This window comes from Podarcis pityusensis (assembly GCF_964106645.2).
Source record: "Podarcis pityusensis genome assembly, chromosome: 17".
Taxonomy (NCBI): domain Eukaryota; kingdom Metazoa; phylum Chordata; class Lepidosauria; order Squamata; family Lacertidae; genus Podarcis; species Podarcis pityusensis.
In genome coordinates, this window is record NC_138042.1 from 16,707,545 (window position 1) to 16,730,878 (window position 23,334).

The following is a 23,334-nucleotide window of genomic DNA, read 5'->3' on the forward strand; positions in this document are numbered from 1 at the left end:
TTTTTTCCAGGAGGTGGGGAGCTTGTCATTGTTTGTTTCATTCTAATTCGTTTTCTGTTTTATATCCATTTAAGCCGTCCTGATTTCCCTAGGGCTATGAGAGCCATAGAAATATTTTATAAATAATAATTGGAAAACACAAGCATCCATTAATCCATGAATCGCACTTTGAGGAAACGGTTGTTTCATTCTGTGCATGAAAGGGGTAAAAAGGTAAAGGGACCCCTGACCATTAGGTCCAGTCGTGGACGACTCTGAGGTTGCAGCGCTCATCTCGCTTTATTGGCCAAGGGAGCCGGCGTACAGCTTCCGGGTCATGTGGCCCGCATGACTAAGCCGCTTCTGGCGAACCAGAGCTGCGCACAGAAACGCCGTTTACCTTCCTGTCACAGCGGTACCTATTTATCTAATTGCACTTTGACGTGCTTTCGAATTGCTAGGTTGGCAGGAGCTGGGACTGAGCAACGGGAGCTCACCCCATGGCGGGGATTCAAACAGCAAACCGCAAACCTTCTGATTGGCAAGCCCTAGGCTCTGTGGTTTAACCCACAGCGCCACCCGCGTCCCATCAAAGGGGTAGTATCCTTTTTAACCAAATCAGAACATAAGAGCTTCTTCCTTTGCTCTTGAAACCTGAAAACTAAATTAAATGGAATATTTTTGTTCACTTTTTTTTTGTTAAACATGTTTACAGGTTTGAACAATTGAGTTTTTTGTTCCTAATACCACTTCATATTTATTTCACACTGCTTCACTGTGTGGGGGGTTCTCAGAATTCTCTACGGATCAATCTCATTTCTTTGCTTGCTTATTTGGATTTGGGATTGTGCTGTTAATATATACCGCATTTTTCGCTCTATAAGATGCACCAGACCACAAGACGCACCTAGTTTTTGGAGGAGGAAAACAAGAAAAAAAATAATCTGAATCTCAGAAGCCAGAACAGCAAGAGGGATCGCTGCGCAGTGAAAGCAGCAATCCCTCTTGCTGTTCTGGCTTCTGGGATAGCTGTGCAGCCTGCATTCGCTCCATAAGACGCACACACATTTCCCCTTACTTTTTAGGAGGGAAAAAGTGAGTCTTATAGAGCAAAAAATACGGTATATATATATTTAAAAATGATGGAGGTGCAGCTGTCCTCATAAGCAAACCTGGTGCCCTGCACTAGGCGATGCAAAAACTTCAGGAAGCTCATCAGCTCTGGAGAAACAAACACATTAAACGCCTAGGTGTGGCAAGCCAACAACATTTCCAAAGATGGTTTACTCACTCGTGAAAAGGATTAAAGAGCTGGCAAGTCTTCTGAAGAAGATGTGGGAAACTTCCTTTTGCAAAGGACAGGCAAACTTGACCAAGACCAATTTAATTAGTTCGTAAAGAATAAAACCATTCAATGATGTTACAAGTCATTAAACGCTGGCATAATTTGGTTTGCTCAATAACCAAGGCAGCAAAGAAAAAAGGGTGTGAGGAAAGCAAAGGCAGAGAGATTCTAGGGTTGCCATATGTCTGGAATTTCCTGGACATACACGGAATACTGCACCCGCAAGCAGTGTCTGGGTGGGAATAAGCAAAAGGTCTGGGAAAATCCAGCCGTATGGCAGTCCATGTCGGAAGTGTTGCTTTTGCTGATTTCCCCAAAAAATTAAAAAAGCTCAGCAACTTTTCTTTCCAGATTTTGAAATATGGCAACCCTCCCAGACGCAAAATTCCATTGGTTCACAAAGAGCGACAAGAGTCACACATCATGCCAAGCAATAGTTAAACCAAGTTCTGTGAGCAACCAAGAAACCATGGCTTAAGGTTGTGGTTTGGTGGCAATAAATGAACTATCGTTAAGCCTTTGGACAGGGCTCAGGCTACCAATGGAACTATGATTTAATAAACCATGGTTTAGCATTATGTGCAAAAAAGGCCTATGGATATCTGCCAACCTGATGAAATGCCTAGCATCTCTACCTCATGTGTAGTCGTTGATGGAGCTGCCAAGCTCAGATTCTGAGTAGTGGTAACAGGGCCAGATTTAGGTTTGATGAGGCCCTAAGCTACTGAAGGTAATGGGGTCCTTTATATGTCCAGCTATCCTTTGTCAACAACAAATTGTCACTGTTTTTTGTGTTGGATACATGCTATATGGTAATTTATGGACCTCATAGGTATCTAAAGCCATTTGCACATAACAAGATACGTATTTTATCAAAGTACCGTATTTTTTGCTCTATAAGACGCATCAGACCACAAGACGCACCTAGTTTTTGGAGGAGGAAAACAAAAAAAAAAAATTCTGAATCCCAGAAGCCAGAACAGCAGGAGGGATCGCTGCGCAGCAAAAGCAGCAATCCCTCTTGCTGTTCTGGCTTCTGGGATAGCTGCGCAACCTGCATTCGCTCCATAAGATGCACACACATTTCCCCTTACTTTTTAGGAGGGAAAAAGTGAGTCTTATAGAGCAAAAAAATACGGTAATTGTTGAACTGAAATACAATTAAGAATATATTATATTAATAGTAAAATAAAATTAAGAAGAAGTACAGTGGTACCTCGGGTTACATACACTTTAGGTTACATACACTTCAGGTTACAGACTCCGTTAACCCAGAAATAGTGCTTCAGGTTAAGAACTTTGCTTCAGGATGAGAACAGAAATCGTGCTTTGGTGGCGCGGCAGCAGCAGGAGGCCCCATTAGCTAAAGTGGTGCTTCAGGTTAAGAACAGTTTCAGGTTAAGTATGGACCTCCGGAACGAATTAAGTATTTAACCCGAGGTACCATTTCCAGAACAGATTAAGTTTGAGAAGCAAGGTACCACTGTATATAGAAATGAGCAAACCAGGGATATGTTAGGGAGCAGGCTAGCATTACTTACATCACCATGACTTACATCATAGGAGCCTACACAACACAAAACACTGTTGCTGTATGTAGGTTTTTTTTATTTGTTTTTTATCTCATATTTTGGCAATGTACATCCAGGTGTTTTTTCCCCTTTAATTTTTTGGGGGGGCCCAAGAGTGTGGGGCCCTAAACTATAGCTTGTTTAGCTTAAACGTACATCCGGTACTGAGTGGTAATGTCAAAACATTGGGCAGGGGGTGGGGAAAAAATACCCCATGTCTGAAATTAGTTATGCAGCTGCTGGAAACTAATTAGAAGGCATGGAAACACGCAGGTAATATATCCCATAATAAAAGTAGGGCATACATCACATCTTTGAGCCTGCTGCAATCATCTGGGGTGTGGTTCCCGGAAACATCACTAAGGAGTGTGACTGAAAAACAATGCAAACAAAGGCTGGATCTGCCTAACAACTGCAGTTGAAATTGAAGATGTGAGATTGACAGAAACTGAACATGAAATTACATTGTAGTAAGGAGTGGTGACTCCTGCCAACCTAGCAGTTTGAAGTGCAAGTAGATAAATAGGTACCGCTCCGGCGGGAAGGTAAACGGTGTTTCCATGCACTGCTCTGGTTCGCCAGAAGCGGCTTAGTCATGCTGGCCACATGACCCGGAAGCTGTACGCCAGCTCCCTCGGCCAATAAAGCGAGATGAGCACCACAACCCCAGAGTCGGCCATGACTGGACCTAATGGTCAGGGGTCCCTTTACCTTTTTAAGGAGTGGTGAGGTCTTTCTCAGGAGAATTTTGCTAGCCGTGGATACTGAAGTCTGCTCTTAGAAGTCTAAGACTGCACCGCTCATATTTTTTATTTATTTTCAACACCTGGGTGAATGGAGAACTGGGCGAGAATTAGGAGAAAGCTTTCCCATAATTCCTTACTGAGTCCATCCCTCACCTGAAACAACACAGGTGTTGGATTGCAGCCTGAAAGTTTGCGAAGTAAACTATTGCCATTCTGAAGTTAAGCAAGCCTGGTCCTTTTAAGAGAAGTGGGAAGGTTGCCTGGGAATCTTACACACGATTCCCTCAGCTGTTGGGAATTAGGAAACAGTGGGGTGTGTAAAAAGAGCTTAAAACGTGGGATAAATCAGCCTTGCACAATATAGAGTTAAGTAGCTGATGAAAGCTTGGACCTGAATCATAGAATTGTGGAGTTGGGGTCATTTAGTCCAACCCCTGCGATGCAGGAATCTCAGCTAAAGCATCCGTGGCAGATGATTCTCTAGAAGAGAAGAGAAGAAAGGAAAGGAAAAGGCTGTGCTACCCACAAGGGATGAGGGTGAATTTTATTTGTGCTGCCTTTTCTCTTCTGCTTATTTTTAATCTTATGAACTTATCACTTCAACCGCAACACCTATCTCTTTCATAGCTGCAGATCCAATGGGATCAAGCTTTATTATGTGAGTGATAGAAACCGAGATATGAAAGCTAGGAGCTAAATGGCAACTTAAACCTAGGTTATGGGTGCAACAACGGAATGTCTAGGTGCACTTTTTATATACAATGGTACCTCTAGATACGAATGGGATCCATTCTGGAGCCCCGTTCGCATCTAGAAGCAAACGTAACTAGCGACAGCACGTCTGTCCACACGCGCGTCGCTTTTCGCCGTTTCTGCGCATGTGCGTGATGTCATTTTGAGCATCTGCGCAAGCGGCGAAACCCGGAAGTAACTCGCTCCGTTACTTCCAGGTTGCAGCGGAGCTCAACTCGAACGCGCTCAACTCGAAGTGTATTCAACCCGGAGTATGACTGTGTATATATATATATATATATATATATATCAAGAATACAAAGCTGAAAATGAATGAACTGCAGCTAAAATATTATGTTCGTTTTTCACACAGTCTAGGCCAGGGGTCAGCAAACTTTTTCAGCAGGGGGCTGGTCCACTGTCCCTCAGACCTTGTGGGGGGCTGGACTATATTTTGGAAAAAAATAATAATGAATGAATTTGTATGCCCCACAAATCACCCAGAGATGCATTTTAAATAAAAGCACACATTCTACTCATGTAAAAACATGCTGATTCCCAGACTGTCTGCAGGCTGGATTTAGAAGGCGATTCAGCCGGATCCGGCCCCTGGGCCTTCGTTTGCCTACCCATGGTGTAGTCCTTACCCTGCTCACCCCCCTAATATTCTTAATATTCTTCTCCAGTCTTCAGAGAGTAGCTGGAAGTGGGGAGGCAGAAAAAGGTCCTCCTTTCCTTCCACTCTGCAGTTTTAATCTGAAATCTTAGGAGCAGTACTGCACCCAGATCTCAGAAACTCCTCCTGCTAATGAAATTCTCTGTTGCAAAATGCGCCCAGAGCAAGGGACGTTTTGAATGCTGGTGAGAGTCTGGTGCAGCTTGTAACAAGGCAGGGAAGGCCCAGAGGAGGGAACCTTAATGAAGATCCCATTTTTAAAGCCTGAGAATTCCACACAGCCCGAGAGGTTCTGCTCTGGCATCAGTTTGAACTTTGAAGGACATAAAGAGCAGAAGCAGGAGGGGATCAATCCAGGGCAGCTAACATTTAAAAATCCCAAGTGCAATATTTCAAACCACACAGTCTTTCTCTAAATTGGAAATTAGCATTTTAGATATTCGGTGGTCTCTCTTGTAAATATTGGGTCTCTTGTATGGCATTACGGAGACCATTAAGAATTGCACTGTAATCTTAACATATATATTTTGCATATGTTTTCACAAACAGGCACACTCCTACATTGACGCAAATTAAGATCATTATGAGGCTGCCACCAAAGGAATACACAACCCGCGCAAACTGCGCCGCGCTTCCCCGCGCGCCTATAGGAAGCAATGGCGGAGCAATTCTACAGGCCGGTCCTGCTCGTCATGCAAATGAAGTGGGCGGAGCCGACATGGGCGGAGTAGTCGAACTCGGATGCCGGCAGGAAACCCACGACGCGCTTCCCCTTCTTCTTTTTTTAAAGGACACGGTGGGCGGGGCATGATTTGCAGATAACGAGCGCGGGGGCCGTTTCTATAGGTCGGTCCTGCCCGTCATGCAAATACAGTATGCGGAGCCGGGATGTGTGAGTGTGTGTAGAAACAGAACGTCGGTTGCCGGCAGGAGACAGACGAAGCGCTTCCTCTTTTTTTTTTTTTTTAAATGCACGGTGGGCGGGGCGTGAAATGCAGGCGGACGAGCGGGCGCTTCCATTGGTCGCTCCTGCTCGTCATGCAAATGTAGTGGGCGGAGTCGACACGAGGCAGCGCTCGGTGTGCGTATGTAGTAGATAGAACGTCGGTTGCCCCCACTTTTTGTGTGTTTTAAATACGCGATGGGCGGGGCGTGATATGCAGATAACAAGCGGGCGCTTCCATAGGTCGGTCCTGCTCGTCATGCAAATACAGTGGGCGGAGTCGACACGAGGCGGAGCTCGGGGTATGTGTGTAGAACGTCGACTGCCCCCACTTTTTGCGTGTGTGACTTTTAAATACGGTGGGCGGGGCGTGATATGCAGATGAGGAGCGGGCGCGAGCCGGGCGGGTAGGAGGACGCCGGCAAACAGCCGCCTGAGGTGGATTCAGTCAGAGAAGAGTCGCCGCCGCCAACCGACCTGACGGACTCTAAGCTGGAAGCGAAGGGCTGAGGGAGGGTCTTGCTGCCACGGCGCTCCTGGATCCCCTCACATCCTGACCCGAGAGGGAGAGAGCCTCACCGCCCTTCACACGAGACGAGCCCGGCCCCGCAGGGAATATGGCGAGTGTCAGAAATGGAACCGAAGGGACGAGCGCAGGAGGAGGAGGAGGCGAAGAGGTAACGCCGTGGGCGCGGAGGGAGGGGGAGAGGGGGCGAGAGTTCCGTGTCACACACGCGTGAACGTGTGAACGCCGTTACGCCAGTGCCGAACGCGTGAATCCCGTAGGTGATGGATGGGCAAGGCGCGTCGGGTTGTTCGTCGAGTTTCCGATATGGGTCGAAAGGTCGTTGCGGGGGAAAGGATGGAGATGGAGGTGGGGGGGAGAGAAGGTTTTCTCCTCCTCTCACTTTCTCGCCTCCTGGCGACCAACAGGTGCTGCTGTGTTGGATTTACGTAAAAGCTAAACAAGCTAGAGCCTCGGGCCCCACTCTCTTGGAGACCCAAAAATAAAGAAATAAAAAACAAACCTGGATGTACATTTCCAAAATGTAAGATAAAAAACAAATAAAATAAAACCTACATACAGCAACAGTGTTTTGTGTTGTAGGTTCATATTTGTTATGTGAAAATGGCTTTAGATACCTGTGAGGTCCATAAATTACCATATAGCATATATTCAACATTAAAAAAAACAGCGACAATTTGTTGTTGACAAAGGACAGCTGGGCATATAAAGGGCCCCATTACCTTCAGTTGCTTAGGGCCTCATCACACTGAAATCCAGCCCCGATGTGATCCCATAAATATCGAATGGTAAGTTCAATAATGGTAAATTCAAATCCCACCCAAAAGGATTGGGGGGGATAAAAAGACAAAACAGAACTCTTGCATCTTTTTTTTTTATGTGATGGTCAGCAGCGATGCTGTGTTGCAAAATTACATAGAATCATTCAGAAGTGAGCTTTCATTATCCCTCGAGGTGCTTTCGTTATTTATTAGGTGTACAACACCCTTCGTGTCATTATCATAATTCGTCTAGGGGTGTAGCCAGGATTTACGTTGGGTGTATGTGTGTGTGTGTCACGGGCAAGACACCCACCTGTCATCACCCTCTGTCTGGCTCTGTCTTAGCAGATTCAAAATGAAACGTCTCGGCCACAGTTGTTTTATTTTCTTTTGAGCCCAAGTGCTCAGGGAAAAAAAAAACCCTGTCAAGATCTTCCTACCGTTTCTACATTTAGTTAAGTATTTTTATTTATTCATTTGATTTAGCCCAGGGCAGCTGTCCCCTGAATTCATCTGTTCAGGAATTGCTTTGAAGCGCAGAAAAGAATTCCAGAGCTGCAGCTTGCAAATAAGTGATAGCAGTAGCTCATGATACAAAGCTTGCAGACATCATGCCCAAGTTTCTTCGTCTCTTTTTATTATATTTACCATTACACATATATCCCATCTTACTTCCAATGGGTTAAGGGTAGCATGCATGTTTTCTCCCTCCTGAATTTTATCTTCCCAACAAATCAGTGACTGAGAGACTGTGACTGGCTCAATGAGGATTTGAACCAGGTCCTGGTTCAACACTTTAACCACAATGACTCCCACAGTCTCTTCTAACCTGATATGTTTGTGGCTGTCAGAATGCCCCTTATCTGGGAAGACCCCAAAGGTAGATCAGAGAGAATATCTCTAGCAGCCTCATGTTAAGTTGTCACTATATATGATTCCTGAGGCTATTTTAAGCTGAAGTCATGGTGTTGCTTTTATGTTTTTGAAAGTAGTCTAGAGTGGCCCTTTTCCATTGTACATTTTATTTCCTTATGGGAAACATGACTGCAATATTTTAGGTCATTTAGGAAGTCAGTGCTCGTACCATTGAAATTCTACACTCTGTAATAATAAACCACCTACATATGACCCCTGTCACCCAGATACTGTGCTGTAAAGAGCAGGAGGAAATAGAATGCCTCATGCTAGAGGTGCTTGCATAATTCAAAAGAGAGTTTAGTAAAACAATCCAGATGAGCAAGTGGATAAATGATTCAATATGAAAAATATGGAACCAGATATAGTAGGCATCTATCCTGAATAGGAGCAATGAGAGATGAATTTTAGTTTACTTTTATATTATAGCTGGATTTCTGTGTGTTTTGTCTGAGCTTTTTATTAGTTTTAACCTGGAAAAATGTAATTAATGGCACTATGTACAACCTGAAGTTGGTACTGGGGGTTTGATGAAGGAGATGGTTCTTATCATGGATCATGCATAGCAGCAACACTTGTGCATGAGATCCTGGCCTGCTTGTAAACTGTGCCCTGCCCAGCATAGGTACAACATTGGTATATATCTAGATTTTTGTCAAGACTTTATCAGGGGAAGAAAGGTGACTCAGCAGTCATGCCTAAGCAGCCTTTGTGGTGGTGCTGCAGGCTTCCTTTTCACTTGGCGAATTGCTTAATATGCCAATTCTACTATATCCTAGCCATTTTATTGAATGGGGATGGCTATTATAACTGTTCTGACTGCTTTTTAAGGGCTATCTCATCACATAAATTTCTTTGCTTCAATGAATCTTTTAAATATTGCGGCATATAATAACACTAAGTAAAAGGTAAAGGTAAAGGACCCCTGGATGGTTAAGTCCAGTGTGACTGTGGGGTGTGGCACTCATTTTGATTCAGGCCGAGGGAGCCAGAGTTTGTCTGAAAACAGCTTTCCGGGTCATGTGGCCAGCATGACTAAACCACTTCTGGCGCAATGGGACACGGTGATGAATGCCAAAGTGCATAGAAACGTTGTTCATCTTTCCACCACCCCAGTGCCTATTTATCTGCTGGTACTGGTGTACTTTCAAACTTGTAAGTTGGTAGAAGCTGGGACAGAGCAATGGGAGCTCACCCCATCATGTGGATTCGAACCACCAACCTTCCAATCAGCAAGCCCCATCAGTAGTTTAGACCACAGCGCCACCTGTGTCCCTTTAATAATACTAGTAGATCATTTAGGAATATGAAGAGAAGAGTAACAACGGGAGTATTGGTTATTTTAAAAACAGTATTTTATGGATACTGTCCAGAAAGCTTCAATAAATTGTCTTTTCCTTCTAAATCTGTGCAACACATATTTTTCACTTTGTGAAGTTAACCATACTGTGGTGTTTTGTTTTGTTTTAACTTTCCCCCTAATTTACCATTTTCTCTGGGATTCTATTCTATGTCAAGCTTCCCCTTCAGGTCTCTTGTAAGTTTGTCAAGCTATCCAGGGAGTGAAAGTTCAGCAACTTGCCTTTCTGCATATCTTCTTAGTCAGAATCCATTCATATGCTAGTTTTTGGTAGGCAGTTTTATGATGCTCTGCTGGAGTAGACAGTGGTCTAAATGTAGCTCTTTAATGTTAATTTCTCAAAGCTTGTTTGTAGCTCACCCTAGATCTCAGGCCTTTTGCATCTTCCTATAGGACAGACACCCACACTTAGAAACTGGTGGGCTGCCTTCACCTGGGCTGGGCTGAATCAATATAAAACAGGATCATGGTGGAGTAGACCGCCGTTTAAAGCACTGCACAGGCAGGAAAGCTGTACCCTCACCACAATATGAGTTTTCTTGTTGAAAACACTTCTTCCAAGTTGTCTTTTTTGCAGATGGGATTCCCAGACTGGAAGTATCCGCCACTGAGGGGAAGAACAGTTGTCTCTGCTTCCCTCCCTAAACCTGCCGCAAGTTGAAAGTTTCACTCCACATCCCAACTGCCTATGGAATACTTAAAATGTACCCAACCACCTGTCTTATACAAATTAAGACCTGGTTCCTAGACCACATTTGGATTACCGTGTTTTTCCGTGTATAACACCCCCATCTATATAAGACGCCCCTTGTTTTTGGCAACTCAAAATTAAGAAAATGGGGGGGGGGGAGATTGCCCCCATGTATAAGACTACCCCCCTTTTAAAATTATTTTTAGTAAAAAACAACAACCCTAGTCTTATACACAGAAAAGTATGGAATATCTTATCTCAGTTGAATAAAATGAGATAGGCTTGTGACTGTCTTTTGCCATTGTGATGCTCCTTTCTTTCTTGCAGTAAGCCAGGAAGTGTTCAGTTAGTCATACTTCAGTGGTTCCAAACCTGTTAACTACTCCTATTGAGTTAAAAACAAGGCAGGATTCCCAAATTGTTCCGAAGCTGGTAACTGTTGTTTTTTGGTTCAGATATAATGAGAAACTATGGTTAATTGAAGAGTTCCAAGTATAATTGCAGGTTTCTGGGAGGAGTCTGCATATGTAGGCATGCATGACGCTGATTCATGGCCATGCACACAATTGTGATTCCATAATGTCTTATTTGCCTCTTGGCTTTAATGGTGAAGCAGGTAGAAAGTAGGCTGCAGTTCCTTCTTTTTTCTAAGAACGCTTTTGACTGGAGAAATTGAAAGATGTAAGGATTGGTTATTGAAATATATTATTTTGTGTGTGTGAGAAAGAGAGAGAACTTGAGTCTTTGAAGTACTCCCCCCCATTTAAGAGTTAATTAATGTGAGAATTGACAAAAGTATCACTAAAATGAAGTATACAGGATGTAGTTGCCTAAACTAAACTTATTTTGACTTCTGGACCCTTTGGATAAAATGGTGCCATGAACATTTCTAGGTCCTGAATGTTAACCTAACCATGAGGCTAACTTACACAATTTTTATTCACTTCTGTTTCTCACAGAGATTACATATATCAACTTGCACAACACATTGAACAGTGCAGGCAACACTGGATCCTTTGGTAATTATTATAAGGCTTATGCAAGAGTAGTGTGTGAACCTAGCAGGAAGAAAAGGCAGCCATGGGGAGACACTTTGAGCAGAGAAAAATGTCATGGCTAGGGAGAGTGTTAACCACCACCCCTCTTTCCCCTCCTCGTCTGTTCCTCTTATCATTATTTTTAATCTAGGCTCTGCTACATGCATTTTCATATAAAATGTAGTTAAAAATACGTTTTGCTTTTTAGGAAATGCATGTAATAAAGCCTTGGCTATTTAAAAATAAAAAGTAGCAAGGGGCTATCAAAGAGAACAATAAATGCCTACCTTGCATTACCACAATATATAATACAGTGTTGATTATGTCCGTTGAGCATAATACTAAGGAGTACATGTTTGTGACATGCAATTGGTGTCCAGGGGACAACATAAAGATTCCTCCATCTTTAAGAAAACTGAAGCCTCTTGATGGAAGCATTACATATCTTCAAGTCAAATTAGAAAGCAAATTAAAATAGCCTTTTAACCTTGTGCAATGCATCTATTTGTCCAATACCAAGTTGACTTGCCTGCTATGAACTATTTCCTACAAATTAAATATCATGGAAGACACAATCAATAGTGCCAAGGTCATTTGAGGAAACTGCCCCTTTGAAGTTTTAAAAGACACCTTGTGTAATCTGTCTTTAAACTTTGTTTTCCCCTGTTACAATTAACTAGCTGCTGCCACCAAGCAGGGGAAATGCTCATGTCCATGAATCCTGGACTCATGTCTTATTATCACAGACACTATGTGAACATAAATATGTCAATCTTCTCCAATTTGCTCACAATACATTTCCAAGGCAGTTCCCGGTGCTTGGACAAGTTGAAGTTGAATTTAAGCTAGATGGTCATAAAATTGTCTGGATTAAAGAGAAGGCTCAAGAGATGGGAGGCAGACATAGCATCTCTTTGCATAATGACTTGGATCTGATGCTCTACATGTGAATAAGAACTCCAGAGGAAAAAATGTATGAGAGAACAGCTCTAAAGATGTCTCTCCGTTGGAGTAAAGGTTGAAGTACACAAGATCCTTTCAAAATGAAGTAACTGGAGAACAAAAGCGGATGGAACTGGAAAAGTAAAAAGGCACATTTTCATAAGGCTCTTGGAAATGGTGTCAAAGGTAAAATGATGACAAGGCTGAGGAGAGTATCCTGAGCTTTAGAAAGGAAGAGGAGTCATTTATGCACAGTATAATTTGTGCATAAATGCACAAATTTGTCTTTCTCTCCTAAAGTGAATTTTTAATGAAAGACAAGTAGACTGATCTAATGTTAGCATGCACACTTTCTACTTTTCTGCTTACCATTAACCCAGTTTGCACACAACGCTAAGCCAAACCATGGCTTAGCTCAGAGTCGCATTGCAGCAGGAAGACTGGGGGAGGACTGAAGGGGTTGTGTTTTTTGCTGGGAGTACCCACACACGCATTCATGCTTTGCTGTAGCTTGGTTTAGAGTTCCTTGGTTGATTTTAATGCCTGAAATTGGGAAACAAGATGTGCTTGGGCTGCATAAATTACTTTGAAGTGGAAGTAATTCTACTTGCAGAATAAAGTTCAAGACCAGTTTTGCTACCACACTCCAGTTAAAATATGATGGTTTAATGGCAAGCATAGGACTCCTTCCCTCCTTTCTAAAATATATAGTAAATCTGCCAAAAGAACCATCTTTTATGCTGCTCTTATTTTATATTCTTAATGTTGTTTTATTTTGCTAATTTTGGTAAACCGCCCAGATAAAATAGGCCGGGTAACTGTAGATCATAAACACATAAACAAAGAAAGGTTTTCATTCATATGTCTTAAACTGCCAAAGGGTTGGTTTTATTCAGATTTCATAACTCGTGGAGTCTATAATTAGATTAATCCTGAAATTATGCATCTGTATAAAAGTGCTCTAGCAAACATCCCTATGCACTGAAGTGAGAAATGGTCTCAAGACAGCTGGTCATACCCCTTTGGCACTGATGTACCATTCAACCATCAGCTGGCAACTCCATCTTCAGCCTCAAAGAAAACAGGCCCTGTGCATGAAGGGCTCCACCATGCAAAAGAAAATCCTGGATTCCCCTTCTACACCTGTAGGGCCCATTCTCCATGTGGCTGAATATATCTGTGCAACTGAATATACAGCCATCCGGGTGTGTCTCTTTTATAGGAAATGTACACTTTTTGTGCATTCTGCAACTTCCATTTCAAAGTGATAACTCAAATAGCAAGGAACACCAGTTTTGGAAAACTATATAATTTTATCCTGCTCTCCCTTAAAGTAGCTGAAGGTGATTATGTAGTATTATCCCAATAAGCTTTATTGGTGAGGGAGAATTTAACCTGGTCATCCCTGCTTTATGTCCCTTATTCTAACACTTCTCTTAATGTAATAGTTCTTTCTTTTCTAGAAGGAAGTACAAAAAAATATTTTGATGCTCCAAGAATGTATTTTGAAAATGTCAGCCAGCACATTGCAGTTTATTATGCCAATGTGTACTATGCCAGTGTTGTAAGGGAGGTTTCATGTGGCAATAATTGGCCACTAGGGGATTCTCTTGTGGTGTAACTGAGCAGCTTGATATAAAATAATTGGAAGCCACAGAGAACTTGTGTAGTTCAGCCTTGGTTAAAATGTACTGCCTGCTGGCCTCTGTTGAAGGCTATTAAAGGATATTTTTGGTCCCAGTTTTTGTTTTTGACTAAAGAATGTTCTACATGGTGTCATTTAAACACAATATATGTCATTTAAGGCTCTCTGAGTAACAATCTCTGAAAAGTCAGAACTGCGTGAAGCTTCATATTTTGCAAAGGTTTAGTAAAAACTAAAAAGTAACTGTCATAGAATCGCAGAATTGTAGAGTAACCCTCATAGAAACATAGTATTGTGGAGTTCAAAGGGACCCCAAGGGTCATCTAGTCTAAACCCCTGCAATGCAGGAATTTCAACTAAAGCATCCATGACAGATGACCATCCAACCTCTGCTTATAAACCTTGTACTTTGTATTTTGGGTCTATGGGCCTCAATAAAGCGTGTGTGTGTGTGTGTGTGTGTGTGTGTCTTAAAAACCTCCAGTGAAGTGGAGTCCAGTCCACCACCACCTGAGGGAGACCATTCCACTGTCAAACAGCTCTTACTGTCAGAAAGTTCTTCCTGATGTTTAGTCAGAATCTCCTTTCTTGTAACTTGAATCCTTTAGTTTGAGTCTTAGCTTCCAAAGCGGGGGAAAATAAGCTTGCTCCATACTCCGTTTGACAGCCCTTTAGATGGCTATCATATTTCCTTTCAGTCTCCTCTTTTCTAGGCTAAACATGCCCAACTCCCTCAACCATTCCTCATAAGACTTGGCTTCCAGACCCTTGATCTTTTTGGTTGCCTTCCTCTGCACACATTCCAGCTTGTCAATATCCTTCTTAAACTGTGGCACCCAGAACTGGACACAGTACTCCAGGTGTGATCAGACCAAGGCAGAACAGAGTGCTACTATTACTTCCCTTGATTGGGACATTAGACTTCTATTGATGCAGCGTAGAATAGCATTAGCTTTTTTTTGGTGCTGCATCACCCTGTTGACATGATTAGACTGGTCTTGAGAAGAAGGATTCTAGGCCAGCGCTGCAAATTCTATGTTATACCTTGTTTCAATTAAAATGACGTTTGTACTGCCTTTTTTGTACTAACCTTATTTTAACCTTATTTTAAGAACCTGTTAAAGTTGCCCTTATTTCTACTGCTTTTTGACTTCACATGAAAGTGCATTAATGTACAAAATGTGGAATATAGGATTTTCCATTACAGAAACAGTGTTCTTCTTATGTTAATGAGTACAGAATATTTGATTCCAAAACTGCTTCAGCACACTGGGCTTTTTATTTATTGAGATGAAGCCCAACTTATTCCTTTATTCATTTATTTATTATACAATATGTAAACCTAAAAGAGGTAAGAAATGTACAGTATATAAAACAAGTAATGAAATTGTTCTGACAATGCTTTGGGACTGGAGTTATACGGTGCCTAAATGAGAAGCGTGGCAAGATTCTCACAGCTGCATTTTGCACTAGCTGTAGCGTCTGAACTGTGTTCAACAGCAGACCCATATAGAACACATTGCAATAGCTCAAACACAAAGTTATTAGAGCATAAACACAGTGACCAAGTTATCCCTGTCCAGCAAAGGCCATAGCTGGTGAACCAGGTGAAGCTGGAAATCACGTGCATCTAGTAAAATAAAAAGCTAGATCAAAACATTACAGAGCAGGTTGAATATTTAAAAATCATTTTTTTGGAGGGGGGAACCCATGAGCCTCACTCTGTTATTTTTTATCCATCTGTTACTCCAAAAGGGGGTCTGCCGAGAAATTGTGAGGTAGCTACATTGCATGGCAAGTCCTGACCCCCCCTCCCCACTTGGCTGAATAAAGACACATGACTCAAATATTTAAGGTTAATGGGCTAAAAAAGGCCACAACTTTATTGGTTACAGATGATGAGCGGTATTGGCTTAGGCATTGGATCTAACCAACCATATCTGACTCCAGCCTGTCTGCAGGGAGTCCGGGAAGGGTTAACCACCAGTAGGGGGAGTCCTGCTGATGCACATCAACTAGGAGCTCCCCTGGGGATCACCGATAGGGGTCGTGCCTTAGGCCCTAACCTCCCCAGGCTTCGGACAGGGCCACGCCCCCCGGAATCCTTTAACGGAATACCCTTCAATATGTGGGGCAGGTGATGGCGCTACCTCCTCTCTTCTCTTCTTCAGAAATATTCCAATGCCTAACCACCAAACCTTAAAAAGTTGTGACAATTTGCTACGAGGAAGGCGAAAACCAAGTGGCTGGTGCCAATTTGCCAAGTGGAAAAATTCCTACCAGGCCCCTCAACGGCGACCAACTGAAGTCCATAGCAAGGTCAAAAGAGATGAAAACCTTAAGGGTGGGAGGGTGGGAAAACCGAAGCAGCTAGAAGCCAGAAAGAGAGAGATCTCCTGGCTGCGTCCTGCCTTTATTGGGCAGGCCACACCCCCAGACCAACCAGATTGGTTGGCCTGGCCAGTGACGCAGCCGGGAATCCCCCAGTCGCACAGGGCTGGCCACCCACCCCCTGTGCACGCACGTGGAGGGGTTGTGAGAGCCTGCAACACCACCCCCTCCTTAAGGCGGAAGTGGCCTTGCAGTCAAGCACAAAGGTTCATATGAACAAGTTTCTAGAGCAGCATGGCCTATGGAGATCCAAGGGACGACAGGAAGGAAAGATGCTGATAAGCCAACATGAGGGTTTTGGTTTGTTTTGTTTTTGCAACATGCAATACAGTGTAGTGGAAAGAGAGGAGCAGAAAACAAGCTATGCAGTATTTCATGGTCTCCAAAAAGTCGTTCATTCTCTCCTCTATGCAAACAAGCACCCAGAGGATATTTTTGCATATCGCCATGAAAGTTGTCTGCTACCCAGCTCAGAAAGAATCAGATGGAATAGTTCTCATGCAAACCAAACACAGTGGCAAGAAAGCCCCTTAGTAATATTTAACTTCTGTAATGTCAATGAATAATCATTGCCTTGACTAAACATTGAATGTTTGGAATAGAAAAAAAGCTTTTTGCATAACCAACCTGCAGTGTCTACACTGAAAATACCCCAAAATCTGTAGTACCCCCTGTGGCTTGGTTCCAGATTTCATATATTTCAAGACAGGAAAGCTTCCCTGCTACCATCTATATTTTCTTTTTTATATATAACAGGCTGGCTGGGGCTGATAGGAATTGCCCAAATCATCTGGAGGGTAACAGATTGGGAAAGGCTGCCCTACTACAGTACAGAACTGACCAAAGTTGTCTATTAAATAGAGCCAACTCCCCATTTACGGGGGGGTTGCATTCCGAGGCACCGCACACAAAGGTGGGATGGGTGTAAGCACCCGCCTGCTTCTGGGGCCAAAAATGGTGCATGTATCAGTGGTCACATGTGGCTTGAACACGTGCAGATGGTGGGTTGCATGTATTCCACATCAATCATCAGTCTGGCCATTTGATGTACTTGGATTGAGGTGGTCTGACTTTGGTTCCTCTCTAACGTTCCTGCTCCTCTCTGCTCATTCTCTGCACAAAGACTGGGGAGCACACATGAGCCTGTTTTTTTGCCCAGCTCCCAGTTCAGCAAATGTATAACATAAATTTGTGGTTGTCATCTTCCTGTGCAACCATAAATCTATTTAGAGATTTTTTACTACTGGAGGGTAGAAGACAAGTCTTGTTGTCATAACAGCTAAAGAAAAATGTGGATAGAGCTAGAAACAGATGACATGTATAAATAGGCAGTGAGCTAAAGTAAAACATGCGAAGACAAATGAACTTCTGCTGTTTCTCTGCACTCTCAGACTGGCCACACTGAATCTGTGCCAAAATCAGCTGGCTATTCTTTGCTGTTTCTTGACAAAATCAAAGCTGTGTCCAGATATAGTGCTTTAATCCAAATTACATTAAAAGACACAGACATTGAGCTGTAACCATCCCTTCCCTCAAGGTTTTAGAGAGACTTTTGAGCTTAGCAGAAGAGCTTACTAGTGCCAGCTACTTTAGTGTTAAGTGTCAATTAGTGGCACACAGGCAGGTAGGTTTAACTGGATTTTTACAGTTGCATATGCTCTTCATACAGATTGTCTTCCACTTGAAATGTCCAGACCACTATAACAAAATAATTGGATAGTAAATGGACTATATTCTAAGACTCTGAATTTAAAATTCAGGCTAATGTTTTGAAAACAATGATTTTAAGCAAAAATGATATACAGTCTATATTAATCTGAAAAACTCTTAAGTCGATTTTCACTGTGAACGTTCTTTAAAAAAAAAGCAAAGAATTTAATCCATCAGAATTCAATCCAGTTTCTAAATCTCATTAGAGTCAAACACATGCCTGAATTCATCCTACTCAAAATCAATGGGACTCAGAAGGTAAGATTGCAGTCCTAACCCCACTTACCTGGAAATAAGCCACACTGAGTTCAGTAGAGCTTACTTCTGAATAGACATGTTAAGGATTGCACTGTAAGTCCACAAAGGTCATAAATTTTTTCTACTCCTTTTTCTGATAATGCATTATTGGGTTGGGTCACTGATGGCACATCAGTGGCTAAAAATCTGGACATTTCTCTCTGAACTGCCTGGGATTGTTCTTATTCACATAAACTAATAATAATTTGACTAAACCATTCCGAGGTAGTCTTGCTGGTACTGACTTTAAACATAAGGCAGCAAAAGAGGTTTAAAGACTCTCTCAAGGCAATTTTTAAAAAAATGTAGTATAAACACCAACAATTGGGAAACACTTGCCTGCAAGCGCTCCAATTGGAGAACAGCCTTTACCAAAGGTGTCATGGGCTTTGAAGATGCTTGAACTCAGGACGCAAGGGAGAACCGTGCTAAGAGGAAGGCACGCTTGGCAAATCCACACCGTGATCAACTCCTGCCCAGAAACCTCTGTCCACACTGTGGAAGGACATGTGGATCCAGAATTGGCCTCCACAGTCACTTACAGACTCATTGTTAAAACCGTGTTTATGGAAGACAATCTTACTTGGCTACGAGTGATCGCCAAAGAAGAAGAAGAAAAAGCCTTTAAAAAAACAACACCAACTGCTACATAGAAACATGAAAGCTGGAGTAGGTAGTACATGTTCAATCTTTAAACTCTTTTAAAAGTTAGAAGATACCATTGGTGACTAATGATGCTTACTGATACTAGCGTTTGACGTTTGCACAATTTGTTTCCACACAGCAGTGAAGATGGATGGGCTCTGTTGAATGTGATGAAAGGAATGGGGAAGTATTAAAAATTGTCGTGTGAGTGCTGCAAAGGGCTGCTTCAGCCAGGCAACATTTGGGCAATTGTTGCACAAACACATGGAGTTACAGCGTTGAAAGTCTAAGTGCCTTAGGCTGCCATCCTATGCACGCTTACATCAGAGTAAGTCTCATTGGACTCAATGGGCTTTACTTCTGGGTTGGCATGAATGTCAGTATTTAGTTTTACAACAGGTTGCTTGTGCCACAGTCCTCTGAGGGAGAAGTAAAAAGGTTGACCACAAGGGAGCACTCAATGCAAAAGGATTTGCTTCTAGTATCTCCGTAGTGGAACAAAGTTCACTCAAAGAAGGCAATTCATAAGCAATGAAACAGCATAAGAAACAGCAATTCATAAGCAATGAAGACCCATATGCTCCTCTCATGAAGATGGCAACACTCTTTAGATCGGGTGTGGAATATGTGGCTATCCAGATGTTGCTTGACCACAACTCCTAGCATTGCTGACCATGCCGGGCAGGAGTGGAGGGAATGGGAAACCAACAAATCAGAAGGGTCACGGTTTCCCCACCCCTGATCTAAATGCAGAAATGCATCTTGGATTTGAATGTTGTCTATGTCTACAGTGGGGGTGGCTAACCTGTGGACCAGATATGACCCTGCAAGCTACAGGAAGAGACCTACCAGCGCCCACAGCTTTATTTCCTAATCTCAGTACTGTAGTGCTGAACAGTGAGTTCAGAAGATAGAACTGCCTTCTCTTTAGAAATTAAAAGGCAGCACCCACCCGAGCATTGTTCCTGGAAAAACTCTCACCCATTTGGTCTAGTGCCTCAGACTGGATCCAGCTTCATCCAATTCCTTACCGAGACAAGACAACGGTCCAGCACATCCGCTGCCTCACCTGAAGATGTAAAGCAGAAGTAGGCTGAAGAGCACTCTCCAAGCATCACCCTCTGGAAACGACCATCTAAGTAGGACCAGAACCATAGTAAAGTGGTGCCACCCACCGCCAACTCAGACAGCCGCTCCAGAAGAATACCATGGTCGATGGCAGTAATGAGACACTGCAAGCTTTTGACTTGCTCACTTGCAGCTCCTTGCAGCCACACCAGAGAAGAGTGGAAGCTTTTGCTTCTGATTTTCGACAACTCAGCATGTCATCCAAATCCCAGACAGTGAACCGCTCTGATTATTCTGTGAACCACCCTGAGACCTTCCGGGTATGGGGCGGGGATATAAATTGAGTTTTTTATTCTTATTCTTATTAATGGTAACTGGTTTGTTTGAAACAAGCAATAATTAAGATTAAGCACAGTTTGTTGGTTTTGCATGATGTAAGCAAACTGCCAAAACCCCTTCAGCTGCAACCACACTGAGCTATCAGTGGTGTACAAACTTTTTTTCAAAGAGGGCCAGATGTGATGAAATGAAGGGTCGTGAGGGCCAACCGAAGGGCCAACCAAAGTTGTTGAGCTTTTAGGATTTTACCCCACGAAATAAACTGCCACAGGGGCTGAATTAAACCGACCGGTGTGCCGGATTAGGCCCCTGAAACAGACTTTGGACATGCCTGGGTGTGACACCTGAAGTGGGTCATTGGAATGATCTTTCATATTCCAGTTCAGATCTCCACTTATGTTCTCATTATTTCAGTTGGCTTAAATTTAGAAGATAGACTGTTATCTTAGACTGAAAAAAGTTTTAGTTCATGTTTTTACAAGCAAGTAGTGTCTTCCTTTCCTCCCTCATGTAAATACTAGGTGCTCAAGATAAGTATTATTTTAGTCCTATATTTGGAAAGAACTGATTTCACTATAACAATTTAAATTTATAACAACACTGCTACCTAGGCTGGTCTCTGAAGATAGTAGAAGTTTGCAGTGGAGACGAAACAATGTAATGGGGCTGCAGCAAGAATTGCATCATAGCAAGAGCATCCATGAGGCATTATTAGTGTGTAGTGAGAAATGTGCATGGTAATAACATGTTCACTGTGTTAGTACAAGTAGATTTTGAAAATTGTATTGTATGGTTTTGTTTCTGCTTCATGAAAGAATCTATAATTATGGACTGTATGGACTCTCCATGGTAGCCAACTCTTTGTTAGTCCTAGGCATATTTTTGTAAATGGCACATTAAGATGATGCCGCCATCCCATTAAGAGGATACCAAGAAATGCCCACTGTCCACTTTGGACATTAATGTATCGTGTTAGCCAGATATGGTGTCAGCATACCCTCAGGACTCAGTGGGTATTCCTGCCATGGGCATGGTGAGGCAACAAGAAGGGTAGATAGAGAACTTCATACATCATCGTTCCCTCTACATTTCCAAGAGTGTCTTCTGCTGAAAATTCAGAGATCTAGCTCAGTAAAGAATTCACAGTAAAGCCAATATAACTCAGAGGTGCGCATGACACTCTAGCAAAAACATTAGGATATTTTTAAATTGTTGCCCAATTTTGTTATGTATACCCCACTGAGAATACTGAGAGCTTTTCTTGAAAGGCAGGATATAACATCAGATAAACACATTTACAGACCCAGTTTTAAAAATTTAATACGCTGTTTCATCATAGGATGATGGAACTGTGGTTTGAATAAGTTACACAACTAGAACTCTTGCTAATTTCCCCACCTTATCAGGAAGAATAGTTCAACCCCAGTAATTGGAAATGAATCATTGCTTCCGTTCTTCCATTTGATCTTGTGACAATGCACCTTTAGTTCAATATCCTGCTTGGTGCAGGGGTGGATGAAGTTTTTCAAGGAAGCTCGTTGCAACAGAGATTCCCGGACTTGGTGAGCAATAGCCCTGAAGGCTGCAGGTGTAACCCAGGGAGGGAAACATAAACCCTGAAAGTTGTATTTGGAGTGTTTTAGGGCCAAGAACAATTAATTTTTGTTAATAATACTGCTTTTTAAAAAGTGTGCATAAACTGAACACACTATTTGATGGAACGTAGCTATGTCTCTATGCTAATTTCCTGCCCAAAACTATCCCTGCACCCCATGCTGTATCTGATAGTCTCCTGGCAACAAAAGTTCATGACACAATAAATTAGTTTATTCTTTAAACTGTCACTTGGGTCTTTTTTAAAAGCATCCTTGTAACTCTCTATGAAACCTCTTCTAGTTTTCATTATCCTTCTTGAACATTCCTGCCCAATATTGAATACAATGTTGAATAAATATGCAGTCTCAACACAGCAAACATAAAACCCTATGTATCTACTATAATCATATAGCAGTAACTGGTACCTAGTTTGCATATAGAGAGCTTGCCAAGTTTAGAATTCTACTGCCAGCTACTTGGTAGCCAGTGTCGATAATTTCTTGTGACCCAATGGTGTGTTCCTACTAGGGATGTGAATGATATTTGTATTTTTCAAAATTGCCTATGAAATATTACAAAATTTGCTATTTTGTGTACACATTGAGCAAGATTCCGTGAATGTTTGTTGGATTATGATGCGTTGGTTCATATTATTTTCAAAAAGAAATAAAATGGGGGGGGGGACCTTTTTTTGTAATAATCAATCCTGCTACATTACTGTCATTTAATGCAAGTTATATCCTTTCCAAATGCACATACATTGTATGTCTCTAGTAAAATTACACAAATCAAAATATGTTATCAGTTATGTGGCCCAAATACGTGTTGCATAACACACATAATTTTTGAAAGCAATTATGAAATTTGATGAAAGAGAATCAAAAGAGAATGAGCTGTGAAACAACATGGGCTCAGTAATTGGCAAAAAATGAAAAGTGAGAAAACATCACGAGTTACATCACTTGTCCCTACTCACTGTTTAGTTAGTTAAAATCATGAATTCGCAACAAAAGGCTTGAAGAGATGTACAACAACAAAAAATTAATAAAAATACCTCCCCAAATAATAATCAATCAATCAATTAATTAAAAAATAACAAAAATACCCAAACATAAACATTACTTAAACATGTTTAAGTAATGTTGCCATAAAACTTTATTACCCATTGTTGTAAACATATATTCTTACATTTCTGTCCTTGGAAGGGAAAATTGTGCCCTGATTTAACAACAAAGACATGCCAAATGAATGAACTGTATGTTGCCCTTATGTGACACACTCATCCAATTGTTGGCACACCAGGGGATGGTATCTGTAACAGATTGTCGTGTTAGTCAAGTTCTTAGAATTGCTCCTCTTTTTTTAGAGCATCTGATCTAAGTTCATAAGAGGTGAAATGCAGTCTAGGTAACATAGCAA

The 23,334-nt window shown here is 42.1% G+C and overlaps 1 protein-coding gene across 3 annotated transcripts in view; it reads left to right on the top strand.

The window, feature by feature from the left end:
• Nucleotides 1-6,359: 6,359 nt before the first annotated feature.
• The window catches only part of TTC39B (tetratricopeptide repeat domain 39B), a 56,631-nt gene continuing 39,656 nt past the window's right edge, over nucleotides 6,360-23,334 (top strand). For 2 of the 3 annotated variants that reach the window (XM_080987825.1, XM_080987826.1), the window contains exon 1: nucleotides 6,360-6,669. In XM_080987825.1, the coding sequence (XP_080843951.1) occupies nucleotides 6,610-6,669 (60 nt within the window). In that variant the 5' untranslated portion in view covers nucleotides 6,360-6,609. Of the gene's footprint in view, nucleotides 6,678-23,334 lie in introns of all 3 variants that reach the window. The other variant, XM_080987824.1, reaches the window with a different exon arrangement.